Raw genomic sequence first — 15,270 nt, forward strand, 5'->3', positions numbered from 1 at the left:
GAAAACCACCACAAATGTTTTCTATTTTGAGATTCAACTCAGTAGCTCCAGTAACATTTCTCAGGTCATAGCATAAATTCTTAAAAGGAAGACTTCAAACAGAGATGAATGAAAACGAACAATAGCACAAGAAAGTGTTAAAGACAACCAATTACATCAGAACTCTAAATCACAGCAGGTGATAGTTGTTTGGAATTTTTTTTTCCTCTTTTTCTTAAACACATGGGGAAAACCTAAGTATAACTAGTTAACGAGAACAATTAAATCATGCAGCGATAGAACACAACATATACACAACAGATAGAATTTCCAGTATCGATCATTACTATAAAGCACTTTATCATCCTTTGGAGATCAGCTCATGATCACATGGGGTGCTTATTTGCTTGCATCAGCAACCTGACTTCTTCCTCTTCCATGCAAAGCAGGTACACCACCCTCCCAAACCCTTTCACATCCATTCCCTGCACCCATACCTCTGTTGGAAAAGACATGAAACTTACTGGGGGGAAAAAAAAAACGTGACAACTATGCTTTACTCCACTTCAAAAGCTGTTGCAACTCACAATAGATGGATTATTAATTATTTCTAGATAAATCTCTATTCATTTGCAATGTCTTTTCCATCTGTTATTTCCTGTTTTATTTCCTCAATCTCATACTACCAAGGAGAGGACATCTCCTTTGAACTAATGCATCCACAAAAGCAACCTGCATGTTATAATTCATTCTTTGAATACCTAAATTTCACTTACATCCACAGCAGAGCTGTGTGGACATTCCTTATATTAAATGATTACTACCCTCTTGGCATACAGCCATCTTCACTGTAGTATAGTACTACAGTTAGCACACACTGTTCAGCATGAGACTGACCCTTATTACACAGCATTAACCTGATAAACTGACTGGAATGAAAGCAGAGATGCTGTGCCCTGGGTTACTGAAGGCTACATGTGATCTGGCAACACCGTGTGACTTACTGTTTGCGGGTTTTTTCTCCTTCCCCGCCCCCCCCCCCCCCCCCCCCCGTCATATGAAATCTCTTATTTTTATTTAATTACAATTTGCTTACTGGTTCCAAACTGAGGGTCTGTAAGGGTATGTTTGTCTAGGTTTCTCTCTTTGTGAATATACTTGAGCAACAAAAGGAAAGCCTGATGAAATGGACAGTAGAAATGCCCTTAAGCTTGTAATTGCTGACAAAAAGGGAGCACAGGTTATCTAACCCTTGTTTTGTCTCTAACATTACGACAGCCAGTCCCCAATTTTGCATTTATCCTTATATCACATGTATGACGGAAATCCTGTTTGTGCTGAAGACTCTGTGTAAACAGATTTACTTATCTTTATACATTTCAGGTCCTGAAGTCTCTGAATGGGAACCCCAATGTTCTGAAATACTATTCAACAGTATCTTTCCTGGATAATTATGCACAGACCCATTTCCCTTCACACAGGTTATAATTAAGAACCTTACAACCTCTGGAAGTGTTGCTAGGGCACACTTGCAAGTGGTGAGAGAATTCTTAATCAATCAGTTTCAGATATCTCATTAAGGTACATATTCTTCCCGGCTGCACTTAAAACGCGGGGAGAGGTGAGGGAGAGTATGCATGCATCACTCCCAACATATATATTAGGTTTCTGCTCTAAACTGCATTCTGTGGGACCCTGTCTATTCACTGATTATAAATGCAGCCTAAAGAGAGATTATACCACTAGCTTTGGGTGTTATCCCACTCCAACCTGTATTCTGCAAAAAGAAATCCCAAAAAGAACAGACACAGACACTTCTTTGAGTTAAATGACAAGGAAAAAAAAATTCAGTGTGGCTCTGAACACAGAGAGCATTCATTCCCACAAAGCTTGTACTTGGAGACACTGACTTAGGAATTAAGGGTATATCGAAATAGAATTAAATATATCAGTTGCTGATTATCTTTTTGACAGAAATGAATGCTGGCTTACAATACACCTATAACCTCTGCTTCTTGGTTGCAGAAAAACATTCACATGACAGGCTTCCACTCTTACCAGAAAACAACCTCTAGAAGGCTGCTCATGAATAAGTGCTCCCTTCTCTCACAAAGGAACATGAAAGTAGCAGAAAGATGATTCTGTACACTGAAAACCAGCTTCCATTACTCCACCAGTCAAGCCAGCTTGTACTGTAGAAGAATTCAGAGCAAACATAACTGTACTACTGCAGGAAGTCAAAATTAATTCTCAAAAATCAGGTTTGTTTACTTAAGAGTACAGCACTAAGTAGTCTGTGCTCTAATTTCATTTGTTATTCCATTTTGCAATATTGTATCAAACACAAGATATTCAAACTGTACTAGCTGCAGAAAGTCTAGAGGTTTCCATTGTTTGAATGTTATTCAGTAATGGAACAAACACAGCTTGCTACTATAAACATCGATAAAATTGTACTTTAAACTGATGCTGCACTCTGAATGCCAAAGCGAAAAGTCCAGCAGAAAAAGTCCGAAATATAGCTGAACAATGTATTTCCTTCCTTTCCCAAGCTACGTACCACTACACTGAATGGAAGGGGGCAGGGGGAGGGTTTCAGCTTTATCCCATCCTCAGACAATCAAAAACTTATTCTGTAATTGCCAAAATTGACGTGTGTATATCAAATCATTAACTCTTTAAACTTCTGTTCTGTTGCTGTGTATTCCTGTACAACTAGACATTGAACCTTCTTTTTTCTGGATTAGGGAATTTCATTCCTGCAAAATTGTGGCAACAGAATTATTTCCTATGCCATTTCCTATTTCCAATAAAGGTCATTATATCTTCAAAGTGTCATCTTCACCATGAAATACTAGTGTGTACACAGTGTAAACTCTGACTATATTAAAGTGTTCAGCTGTACATCAGTAAAGAGATAGGGTTGGTTTGGGTCGGTTTTTTTTTTTTTTTTAAAACCACAACTTGCAGTTAAGGTAGCAGTGAGAAGTATTTTCTTTTTGTTGCCCAAGGGAAAACATAAACTGCTCTGTACACTGATGTATGTTATCGCCCAGAAATTTTAACCCCAAAGAAGTAACAACATGTTTCTCTACTAAACAGAGTAGACAAAGATCTGGTCAGCTGTAATACACAGAATGCTTGCTGAATACTTCCTACTTTGCACATCCCCTGAGTTCTAACATTTCTCTTTTTCTACCCTATGCATTGCTCAATCTCTCAAGTCAGACAACATGCCCTGAAACCAAGAATATAACAACATCACTGTGAATTTATACATTTGTTTTAAACTGGTACAGCAATGGGAAAAACACTTTTAATAAGACTGCATTCTTGCAGTTATCAGAAAGTGAACTGCTGAACAAAAAAAGTCATGAAAGCTGAGTCATATATTCTTGTTTATTCTCTGTGCAGCACAGCATCCAATTCAAAGTCAACAATTGCATGATCTTCTGAGTGGTTTTTCAGTGAATTTGAGTGAATTGCATCTCTTTCAACAGTGGTTAGAAGGGCTGCATCTGGCCTACACTAACCTCTATCAGGCCCTCCTAATCACTGTTCCACAAAGTAGAACTACCTGCACATTACATTTTGGTAGACTGGCTCCTGTATATGGTTCATCATACCAAGAGCTTGTACAAGTGGTGACTATTACACCATATGATCCCAGAGGCAAATAGCAACCATGTTTAACAACAAGAATATAATTCAGCTCATTACTATGACTTGTGAGGTAATGAGATAACCCAATTATCATTTCTCATGGTGCTTCTTAAAATATGAAGAGAAATCTGTATCATCGAGTCATGCAGAAGTATGTTGCCTACATTTTAAATCTAGTGACAAGCAGACAGAAGTGCACAGATTGAAAGTGTTCCTGTAAGCCAGACTATAAGTGATGGATTGACTGATAGATGTTTGGACAACTAGATTACTAATAGTATTTACTCACATATAAAGAAGAACAGTTGGCAAAGTATAGCATTACTTTCCTGGTTACAAAGTAAGAATTAAAATATCATATTTGTGCCTTTTAGTATTCTTCATTAAAAAGGAAGTGGTATATAAAAAATGTATACAAAAACATGGACTATACATCTCTTTTAAACAAAAAAAACAAACAAAAAAAATCAGTCTTTAGTTCTTATTTACACCGATTTATGAAAAACAAGAAGGAATGACATCAGCAAGGAACTGAAATTTGACCTGATGTTTTTCCACTGTCAATCACATAAGGAAGTTACTAGATTGCTCAGCCTTTTTTTTTTTTTTCATTCATACCTGCTAAGCCTTAGGATCTGCCAAATTGGTGGGAAACATAAAAAAATGTATTCCTTCAAGCTCCATATTAGGGTTACAGAAGCTGCTGCTCCACTTTCAATCAGCTGAAATGCTATTATAACAAACAGTTTTCAATGTGGTGTTCTCCAAATTTAACAGCCAAGATTTCAATATTCCATAGAAAAAAGCCACAGAAATATTTTATAGAAAAATAAAACCTTGTATCCAGCTGTTCACTTGCAATTCCATATGTTGCTTTGAAAAGTTCATTTAAATTAACTGGTCTACAAGCAGCAAAACTTTGTTAGCTTTTTTAGGGTTCACATCTTTTACTCACCAGCCAGTCCATATATCCTCATCAACGTACCCACATTTTTGCTGGCAGCCCTGGCAGACAAAAGATTCTAAAGCAGCCCAGACTTGCACACAGCTGGCCAGGCAGCAGTTACCACACTGACAGGTCTGCTGGCCAAGTCAAAACATATACAGCAGCCACATGCTCCATCCTTGTCTCAGGTGGCACTTACTGTGTGTCCCTTCTATTCAGCCAGTGATGTTGACAAGCCTGTAAGTATGTCCTGGTTTTGGCTGGGATAGAGTTAATTTTATTCCTACTAGCAGGCATAGTGCTGTGTTTTGGATTTAGGATGAGAAGAATGTTGATAAGACACTGATGTTTTAGTTGTTCCTAAGTACTGCTTATGCTAGTCAAGGACTTTCCAGCTTCCCATGCTCTGCCAGGTGCACAAAAAGCTGGGAGGGGGCACAGCCAGGACAGTTGATCCAAAGTGACCAAAGGGCTATTCCATACCATATGACATCATGCTCAGTATATAAGCTGCGGGGAGTTGGCTGGGGCAGTGACTGCTGCTCAGGAACTGTCTGGGTATCGGTCTGCGGGTGGTGAGCAACTGCATTGTGCATCACTTGCTTTGTATATCATTATTACTATTATTATTATTATATTGTTGTTGTTGTTGTTATTATTATTACTATTTTACTTTATTTTATTTCAATTATTAAACTGTTCTTATCTCAACCCAGGAGTTTTCTCATTCTTACTCTTCCAATTCTCTCCCCTATCCCACCAGGGCAGGGGTAGTGAGTGAGCAGCTGCGTGGTGCTTAGTTGCTGGCTGGGGTTAAACCACAACGTACTAGAGCATTTCACAGTTGTGGCCCTTCCCCAGATGCTCAGAAGGGTTTTTGGTGGCCGGAACAAAATGGTTCTATACAAAGCATGAACTAACAGACAAACCACCACTATTTAGTTTCCTCAAGCAGTCAGGCTGAAAATAACAATTTAGAAAGGTACACCTATCATTCTCTGAACAAACCTGGTCAGGAACTACACTAATATCTGCATGTGAAAGTATGTTCTTCAGGTTTTATAAACCAAAATGCTCTTCAGCCATAGCACTCTAAATTCTATTGCCTTAAGGTTTGCAGAGAAAGTACTAGAATAGCAAGTGATAAAAATGACCCAGCAAACAGACCGTGGTTAAAAAACATGCTGAGTACAAACAACATAGTTAAAACATGACTTCCTCTCCTAGAACTCCGTAGTTGTGCAGAGCTGACAAAGTAAAAGGAAACAATGTTTTGCCATTTTTATTTAAATAAATTGCTTATTATTCTGCTATTTATGCAGCTGCTTCTCAGAGCTCTGTTTTTTTAATAGTACTTTCACACTTTGCATTTTAAAAAATCTTTCATTCAACGTGAAAAACAAAGAGAGGTAGCTGATGCATAAAATTTATTTTAGTATTTTCCTTTTAAATTATTGAAACCTATTTACAAACTAAAAATGTCTTTTCTTCACTAAACTGTGCAGGACTGTAACAACATTTAAAAAATAAGTACAATTAAAATGGTCTAAAATTCAAAAAGCTTTACTATAGAGCAAGGTCTTAATCTAGAAATATGCTAGTATTTAGATACAATATTATATTAAGAACTGAAATACATATTCGCAGACAAGCAAAGTAAGTCAAATACCTTTAGCCTCCAATTATCTCCTACTTCCGTTTTGATCCTGTTCAGCCAGTTTTCATCAAAGTAAGCTGGATCTCTGAAACACAAAAAACGTGGAGGATTCATTAAAAACAGGTTACAGAAACTGTGAGGATACCTTAGTGATCAAGCCCCTACCTCAGGCTGAGGTTATTTAAATGACTGCCTCTGTATCTGACATGTTGCCTGTACACAGTAGTTCAGAGTCCTGTTACTACTTCTAAGGCCTTGTACCCTGTTGTCAGCACAGCTACATTTGTCTACCATGAGTAGCTAACACTTTTGAGGAAGCCGCTGTACTTGGAATGCATTTTGCCAGTTTTTCACTCTGTCAGTTGTTCTTCCTCTAACTTATCAGCTGGTGCTGCAGCAGTATTTGCGTGCATTACTTGAAAGCGTTACAAAAATTGCTACTTTTCCACATATTGTGGATTCCTACTGCTAGACACTGCTTACAACTATTCAACTTCTAAATGGGAAGCTTGAGACTGAACAATACATATGTTGGCTTTAAACAGTGAGAAGAGTTAAAAAGTATCACTGAAGTTAAGTATTTACTACTGAGAACACACTTTACTATTATTTCATCTATGAAACACTATCAGTTTTTGCAAATCTCTTTTCATGGTAACCCTAGACAAATCTTTTTGAGAACACCTTTCCTTAAAGGTTTTTCTATCTTCTGCACTTTTGAAGAGGCAATCAAAATAAAGAAGAGCACCTACTACTTTTAGAGTATACTTCTATTCCTATAAATACCTTTCCCTCTCTTCCTTTTTCTGACAAGCACCTTCCAGAAGTTGCTTCTTCAAGACAACTCCCAAAACTCTCTTGCCCCCAAGTTCCAAGATCATCTAAAGGGCTAACATTTTCTACTGTTCACTTAAGTCCAATTTTCCTTATATCGTACAGAATTTCGAAAATGCTATGATCACAACTAAGGAGAGAGAATGCACTACAAATAACTGGTTTAAAGGAGTAGGTCAACATAACATAAGGAAAGGCTAATATTTCATCCAACATATAAAGTTAATATAGCTGGGGGGAAAAAAACTTTCTTTTTTTGTAAGCATAAGGCCCTTGAAAGTCAGCGTGGTAGGCCAGCTTAGAGTTTCACATGAAGTATTCTAATTTCTGGACTTATGCTGCTGCATTCGCCACTGAGTACTATTAGATTTACTGCTGTATCCTCTACAGAGAGAAGGGTTCTGGACTGAGCTCTTTTTTTAAGTGCAAGACACCATGAGATCTTTTGGCAAAACCTTACGAAAACTATGAATGTATCTGGAGATTCAAGTGACATCTGTATCATATATGCTGTAAACTAGCAATTACATCAGTACTTATATTAGAGCACAGACTTTGCAGCCACACTTTGTACCTGATGCATGGTATCTCCTGTACTCCATCTTCCCCACAATGTCTCCTTCACAATGCATCAAGTTCTGCAAGCAGCCCGTGATACAATACACAGCAATGGAGAGAGATCACAAACAGCAATGTTCCTCTACTGACACATTCCAATTGCTATTTTTACATATTCTGCTACAGACTCTGGTGAAGATTACAGCATATTTCCTTTCCTCTGACATGGCATCCGCAAACATATAGCTGGAAGAACAGCTTTAATTACTAGTTAAGTTGATGACTCCAAATTACTCCCATTCACAAACAGTGCAGTTCTAGCACAGATGACAGAATCTTAAACTATGAAACAGAAAAAGCAATGTCTTATCCACAGTTTCATCTGGTTTTGAAATAGATGTTTTCAGATAGCTTTCAAATGGCCTCTCTGCCCTCAGAAGACAGGTAAACCTAAGAATGAAATTGATTCAGATACATACAAGATCTACTAGAGATGAAGAAGGCTCACATTCAGCTTTTACATGTAACCAACAGCTCTCCTTGCAAAAAGTCTTAATTTGCCTAACTTCCACTCAATCACAACAAATTAATCTGCACAGTAATGAAAAAAATGAGAGTTTAAGCCCCATGTAGACCCACTTGATTCCGTTTGAGGTGTGGAGTTCAAAAAGCACCCTAGTATCTTTCAGAAGGGTCTTCTGGGAATTGCCAACAGCCAGGTAAGCCTCACTTACAACAGGCTCACAACTACAAAGTGTTTATGCAGCTGAGTGAGAAAGCAGGTATGCCTAATTACCTATGCTTCACCAGCAAAAAATACCAATGGGACTTTCTTAAGGACTGTATCTTATCATTTTAAGGATTGCACTTAGTCACTAATATCTTCAGCTGCTTCAAGGCTGCAGTGCCATGAATATACCAACTCCTGACTTAGCATTTTCATTGCAAATATTGACACTAAGAAGCACATGGGTAAGCATAAACAATTGCCTACAAGCAGAATTATATTTGGACTCACTGGATGGCTAATATTGCATACCTGATTTTCAACAGCAAGGGCATCAGCTGAGGAAAAGTAACAAGATTTCAGGGTCAGCTCCAAATCATTCCACTCTGGAAGCCTGTACTTCAATAGCAACTAAGCAGCTTTTCTCAGCTACTACTGCAATAAAAGTAACACATGGACCAGCAACTGGCCTTCACTGTCTTGATGGAAGTCTTGGGCTACCTACACCCTTATGTATGTTATCAGACATATATGAGGAAGGTTCCTGAGGATTAAATCTAAACTCGGTGTGGTAGTCCTCTCCCACAGATCCCACGTGTTTTTCCTTAAGTGTACAAACCTCATGGAAGTATCCAAGTGTCCAGCAGCTGATAAGCAATTCACTCTGAATCATCAACGTGTAAGAGTGGTCAGAGTAGTACCATTAATTCTCTTTACAGCATCTCCATGCAGATTACACAGTAATTAGCAGCACATTGCAAGAACACTTTGCATGAATACAACAAGCAGAAAAGCAACAGGTTGGGTATCAACACCAAGGACACCTAGAATGATCATCCTTTCCTCACCCATAAATCAGCTCAGAATCATTCCTAGTGTGCTGCTATAATTTCATTGCTGTCCTCGAAAGTCTGATTAAGGTTCAGAATTAATACCAACAGCAATGCTTTCTCTCTATAGCAAATTAATGGAAATCAAATCTGAAATACAAATTTTTTTCCATCAGAATTTCTACAAATACTTTTCAAAAGGAGCTTCCAGACATTAGGTCATTCACAGCCCTTGCTGTGAACAAGTCTGGCTCTGCTGAATCTTTGGGAATCGTGATTCAACCATATTCAGAGTTCTTTAACTCCCATAGTCCATGTCATTAAGAAAGATGCTGTCATTTCTCACAGCATTTGAAAAAGCATCACCTAAGCAAATATGAAAATGTGTGGTTGAAAACTGAGCAGCTGTGATTACAAAACCTAACAGCACATTTTGAAGAGGTACTGCACTAAACAAGGGCAGCAGAAAACTGACTGGAGTATCATGATTATCATGAGATGACTTGTTTGAACCAAGCATTTTGAATTGTCTAAGTTCCTGAGGCTAGATCCAATTTGGACAATCTCTTGCACTGGATAACTTTCCAGGTTTACAAAGCTATTGCTGCCTAGTATCTGAATAGTACCACAGATAACTGGGACTTTTCTTCAGAGCACAAGATGCTGCTGTTAATGCTGTTATCACTTCATGTGATGTTGTTTTCAGCAGTGCTCATTTATACCATCTCCATCCTATTTTGTATGCAAATTTTCCTTTATTTAAGCAATCATCTCTCCACATCATAGATGCCAAGAGACAGAAATATTCTTCTGAAGAAAACCAACCCACAGAGCATGTAGTATAACTCATGATTATTACTCATTTTAACAGTCGTACAGTAAGCTGCTTTAAGAAATGTCTGTTTACAACAATTTCCCTCCCCCAGCAATATACAAAAGCATGGCTTTTGTGTTCTGCATGTGTCAAAACATACACAGCATGCTGCAATGTATAATATAACAAAGGAATAATTCATTAAGTGGGGCACAATGCATAGATGACAAGTGAAAATATATACACCACCTCTTGTATTTACCAAGGCCAGTATGACAGATGAAGAAAGAATTAAAACAAGAGGGACACCTGGTACTAAACAGTTTCCAGAGTGGGATGAAAGGAAAATTTAAGACTGTAGTATAAAACAGGGAATTGTGCTGTTCTGTGGATACCAATGGACAGTGAAAACATGAGTAACATCAGTGAAGGCTACAAAAAAACAGGGAGAAAAAGAGGATGCAATTCAAAAGCAAGCTATGGCACTTCATATGCTCTGAATAGCATAAGCACATGATCTTAGGCAGACAGTCTACTCATATACAGTTCAAACATTTTTGTTTGCTTCCAATCTTTACTCCTGGAGTACAGCACTCTGTAAAATAATCATCAACACTGACTGTGTGCAGGCATCTTATCTTACTGTATTTCATATCAATTCCAGTCAGAGGGACCAATAATCTTCACATCTGAACACAAATGAACAGTGAATCTTACAGAATAATACAGAAAAAAAAAGATAAGGCTAAAGCATAGGCTGAATTTCTTCCTCTGAATAGTCAGCACTGGAGAATTCCATTCAATGATACTTTAACCTGAAATTTGAAGATAAAGGTTTTATGGTAAAAAGAAAGTGTCCTTCAGGAATTTACCAAGACCTGTTTATTAACACCTGTATCTGTAAGCAAAACGCTTCATGCTTGGTTACATAGCACACATTTCTGCCATTTTATGTCACACACATCAGTGAAAAGCTTCTGAAGGTGTCAGTAATTCCCTCTGTACCCTTTTCTTCTCACAACCTCTTCCAGCAGTTTTATTACAGAAAATTCTGCTACATGAGTTGTTACTTCTGAAGAATGGCTCTTACTTACAAATAGGTGGCTACCTCGAGTGCAGAAAATATTGAGAACAACATACAAAAAATTGAGAAATGGAAGGAGCTGCTGGCACCTTCTGAACACCTGACACAAGGCACAGATGTTTTTTATCAGGTGATGAATAAGCAATATTCTTCCTCTTTTTCTCTTACTGACAACAAATCCTACAGTTCTGTGTTGTGCAAATTTTCTGTATATCTAAAGCAACTAATTCCCTGAACTAGGGATCTCTTTGAAACCCTTCCTCATCATAAACTACTGTCTTAATTTCATCTTGTTTCCGCTATCTTCTGCCCTCATAAGTACCAATGGACTCTTTCTACGAAGTTAGAGGTTAAAAAAAACAGAAAGAAAAGAGAGTTCAGACTTTTAAACTTTAAAGTTTTCAAGAAGAAATACTATCCTTACTCTCCTATGGAAATATATCCAGATCACTGGATCACGCCAACATCTTTCAGTTTTCATCAATGCTCTACCTCACTGACCTCTTCACTGACTGCATTTTCTTAGTTCATAGTGAACTCTGTTTTTTTCTTTTTACTTTTTCCTTTTTTAAAAAATCCTCACTGGATATATTAATTTGCTCTTTCAGCCAGTTTTTAAACATTAATGAATTTACTATGGTAAAAGTCCTGATGCACCCAAAAGTTGACAGATTTCTCCCCTCCCACCTTTATGTAATTAACCTATTAGTACTATTAGCCTCAAAGAACACACATTGATGAAGAACCATAAATGGGAGGCAGCTATAGTGAAAGACTCCCAAGCAGCAAGCTTGGTACAAACAAAGCTGAACACATTCCAGCAATGTGTCCTTATAGCAAAGAAGGCCAACCACATCCTGGGCTGCACTGGGAAGAGCACTGCCAGTAGGCCAAGGTACTACTCAGCTCTGGTGAGACCACATCTGAAGTGCTGTGTTCTGGGCTCCCCAGTATGAGAGAAACCTGGACATACAAGGAAGCTCAGCAAAGGGCAATTAAGATGATTAACAAACTGGAGCATCTGTCATACAAGGTGAGACTGAGTGAGCTGTGTCTGTTTAGCCTGAAGAAAAGAAGGCTCAGTGGAATCTTATCAATCCTGTATATAAATACCCAATAGCTCCTTCTTCTTTACACCCTCACATAATCTTCTCAGTGGTGTCCATTGAACAGACAAGAGGCAGTGCGCACAAACTGAAACACAAGTACTTCCACCTGAACATAAAGAAAAAAATGCCCCCTGCTTTTTGGTTTTTTTTTAACTGTGAGGGCAATTGAATATTGGAACAGGTAGCCCACAGGGGCTGTGGAGTCTCCATCCTTCCACATACTCAAAATCTGACTGGACACAATCCTGGGGCAACTTGCTCTAGCAAACTCTGCTTTGAGCAGGTGAGTTGGACTAAACACTCCAGAGCTGTCTTCCAATTCAACTGTTCTACAATTCTTTGATGCAAACCGGAAGAATAACAGAAAGCTGTTCACATCATTCTGTACCTGTCCAGTCTTCATTTTCAACAAATTACACAGAAAACATTTTATTCTGCATTTACACTCATGACAGTACCCTCTTCATGTTAAAAGGAATAAAGCATACCTTTTTAAAAAAAAATAGGTCTGTAGGAACTAGCATGCTCAATTTGGACTGCTGACTTTGGTAAATGCTGCTTAAGTTCCTAAGTAACAATAAAAAATTGTGTTTCTGTGAAAATAAGTAATTCTGCATATAGCTACATTTCAGACACATATCTGTAGTCCACAGAAACATCCTAGACTACACTGAGATGTTGAACTAGTGCATTTTATCCTATTTGATCTTAAAGTTCAAAAGAACGAACACATTATCTAGTGTAACAGCTATTATTCCTTCACTGACTTTCAAGCACATAGTATCTTTGCAAACAACTAAACTGACAGTTCCATTCAGTTTTTCACAGAAGTTTTACTGCAGGAAACTAATTCTAACATTACTGATATATTGACTGTAGTTTCAAACAATGACCAGGGCCAATACTTTACCTTGCACTGGTTCCAATTTTTTAAAGAAGTTTTAATTTGTAAGCTTAGTTTTAATTCAACTTCCTTTCCAGTAAGTTCACACTTAAATAAATACCTCCCTAAAATAAAACTTTTTTTTTTTTTTTTGCATTTCAGATGTTATCTGGAAACTACAGAGAAAAAAACATTAGTCATCTTCCAGATTAAACTACTGTCTAAGCATAGGAAAAGCTACATTCTTATGGAATACCAGCCAAGTTTGAACTAAAATACACTTAAATACAGAAAAATGTATAGGTAATAAAACTGTGTGTATTTAATTCATTACATAAACAATTTCTTACATTTTTTGAAGAACCTGTGCCATCACAACCCCATTCGTTAAATCTTCCACGGTCTGGCATGGTGCCTCAACATTAAACGTCTGGATCTGTGGGAGAAAGGAAAAGGTTATCTTTTACTTCAATGTCAAGGAACTTTCAAAAGCAAAAAAAAAAACAAAAACAAAAACAAAAAACAAACCCAGAGTAAACCCCACACGTTTAGCATATATGTTAGGAATTACGAAGCTTTCAATTTAATAGCAATCAAGGAAATGAACTACTGACAGGGCTTAGCATCTTTGTTTTCGCGAACTTGTAAACTTTGCTACAAATAACAGCAATACATTCTCCAAAAGGCAAATTTTCCACAGCATTTTCTAATTTGAAAGTCACTGGGCCTTCTGTTCTCCCATTCAAGTACTTCTGGAGTGTATATTCAAGCGCACCCTCTCAATGAATATACGTAAGAAACTCAGCTTTTACAAGTAATGCTGATCACATAAAACTCTCACAGGCTCCCCACAACCAGAAGATCAAACGTAGAGGGACATACACACTCCAAACTTAACTATTTCCTACTACCAGATGGAAGAGGAGAGCACAATGCTGCTAAACCCTAATGGGTCTATGCACTACTACAGTTCTGAATATTTCAGGGTGTTTTATTAACACAGTGACAGACAGTAAGGCCCACATAGCGGCAAGATTCTGGTCTTCAGATGGAAGTTAAGATTCAAAAATGCTGCTATTCTGAAGGGGAATGGCAAGGACCCGACGACTGAGCTGTTTGATGACAGAATTACTTAAGACTGACAACAAACTAGTTTGTAACAAATTCCCCTCCACAGACTGCACACTGAACACACTTACTGAGACCACCCTAAAGTTAATTTTCTGAGGACACTGTGTAATAGTCTAGATTACGCAACAGCAAGAATAATGTCTTAAAAAACCCCACTCATCAATACACATAATTTCTGTATGGCTTCTATTCATCAACTCCATTTTCAGACATATAGCATACAGGCTATCCAAAACCCTCCCCCTACCATATCAGCAAATGTACAAATACACAAGGCAAAGCTCTTTTCTCCCTTCCTCCCTTGGCGTGGAAAAGAGCCTTTCCGCTTCAGTGCAGTCTTTTCAACTGGTCTAAGTTACTTGATCATTTACTTTAAGTGAACATTATTTTTAAAGGGTGCAGATGAAGTTTGTGAAAATAGTTTTGATGATGTCATTTGGAAGGTATCTGCCTAATGCTCTCTGCTATTATCCTCCTAGGGGAAGCCCAGGTTTACTTGTAGGAAGCACTTCTCATATGCACCAGGGACAAGAAAGCCTACAAGAGAGCTTGGAGCTTCAGGCTACATAAATGTAAGATATATCAACTGGGTTTTTTTCTGAACATAATATACAACTATTTATGCTTTTGTGGCATTTGAAATACTAACACTGGTCCAAGCCATTTCCCAATAAATACCCTCTAGATATGTATCTTACAATAAAAGACAATTCATATAACAGGGGGAAAACTTGCAGGTCCTTTGTTGAGGAGAAGGCTCTCAAAAAATCAAGAGCACAATACTCAGATTCTCATCATACCTTCGGAATGTCATGTAAGCACTCTAGCAATGCCACTTAACATTAATTTGGAGAACGAGCACCTAAGTGAATGTTCCTTTCTTTCCTTTACTCTGGAAGAAAAAAAACCTAGCACTCGATTAGGAAAAAACCCAGCAATGATGTCCACAGAGAGCCAAAAAAATGAGCTCTCAGAGCATGTTTGCTAAGCCAGTTCAACAGCGCCCAACAAAGAGCCGTGAATAATGTCCATGTTCCAAGAGTACAAGAACAAAT

General features: G+C 37.9%; 1 protein-coding gene across 3 annotated transcripts in view; it reads right to left on the reverse strand.

Annotated features, from left to right (window-relative positions):
• Positions 1-15,270, reverse strand: part of HOOK3 (hook microtubule tethering protein 3) — a 92,147-nt gene that overhangs the window by 63,379 nt on the left and 13,498 nt on the right. For all 3 annotated transcript variants that reach the window (XM_075727083.1, XM_075727085.1, XM_075727082.1), the window contains exons 2-3: positions 13,435-13,520; positions 6,258-6,330 (exon numbers count right to left, since the gene is read on the reverse strand). In XM_075727083.1, coding sequence (XP_075583198.1) covers positions 6,258-6,330; positions 13,435-13,520 — 159 coding nt within the window. The remainder of the gene's footprint in view (positions 1-6,257; positions 6,331-13,434; positions 13,521-15,270) is intronic.

Source organism: Pelecanus crispus, chromosome Z (assembly GCF_030463565.1).
Source record: "Pelecanus crispus isolate bPelCri1 chromosome Z, bPelCri1.pri, whole genome shotgun sequence".
NCBI classification, from domain to species: domain Eukaryota; kingdom Metazoa; phylum Chordata; class Aves; order Pelecaniformes; family Pelecanidae; genus Pelecanus; species Pelecanus crispus.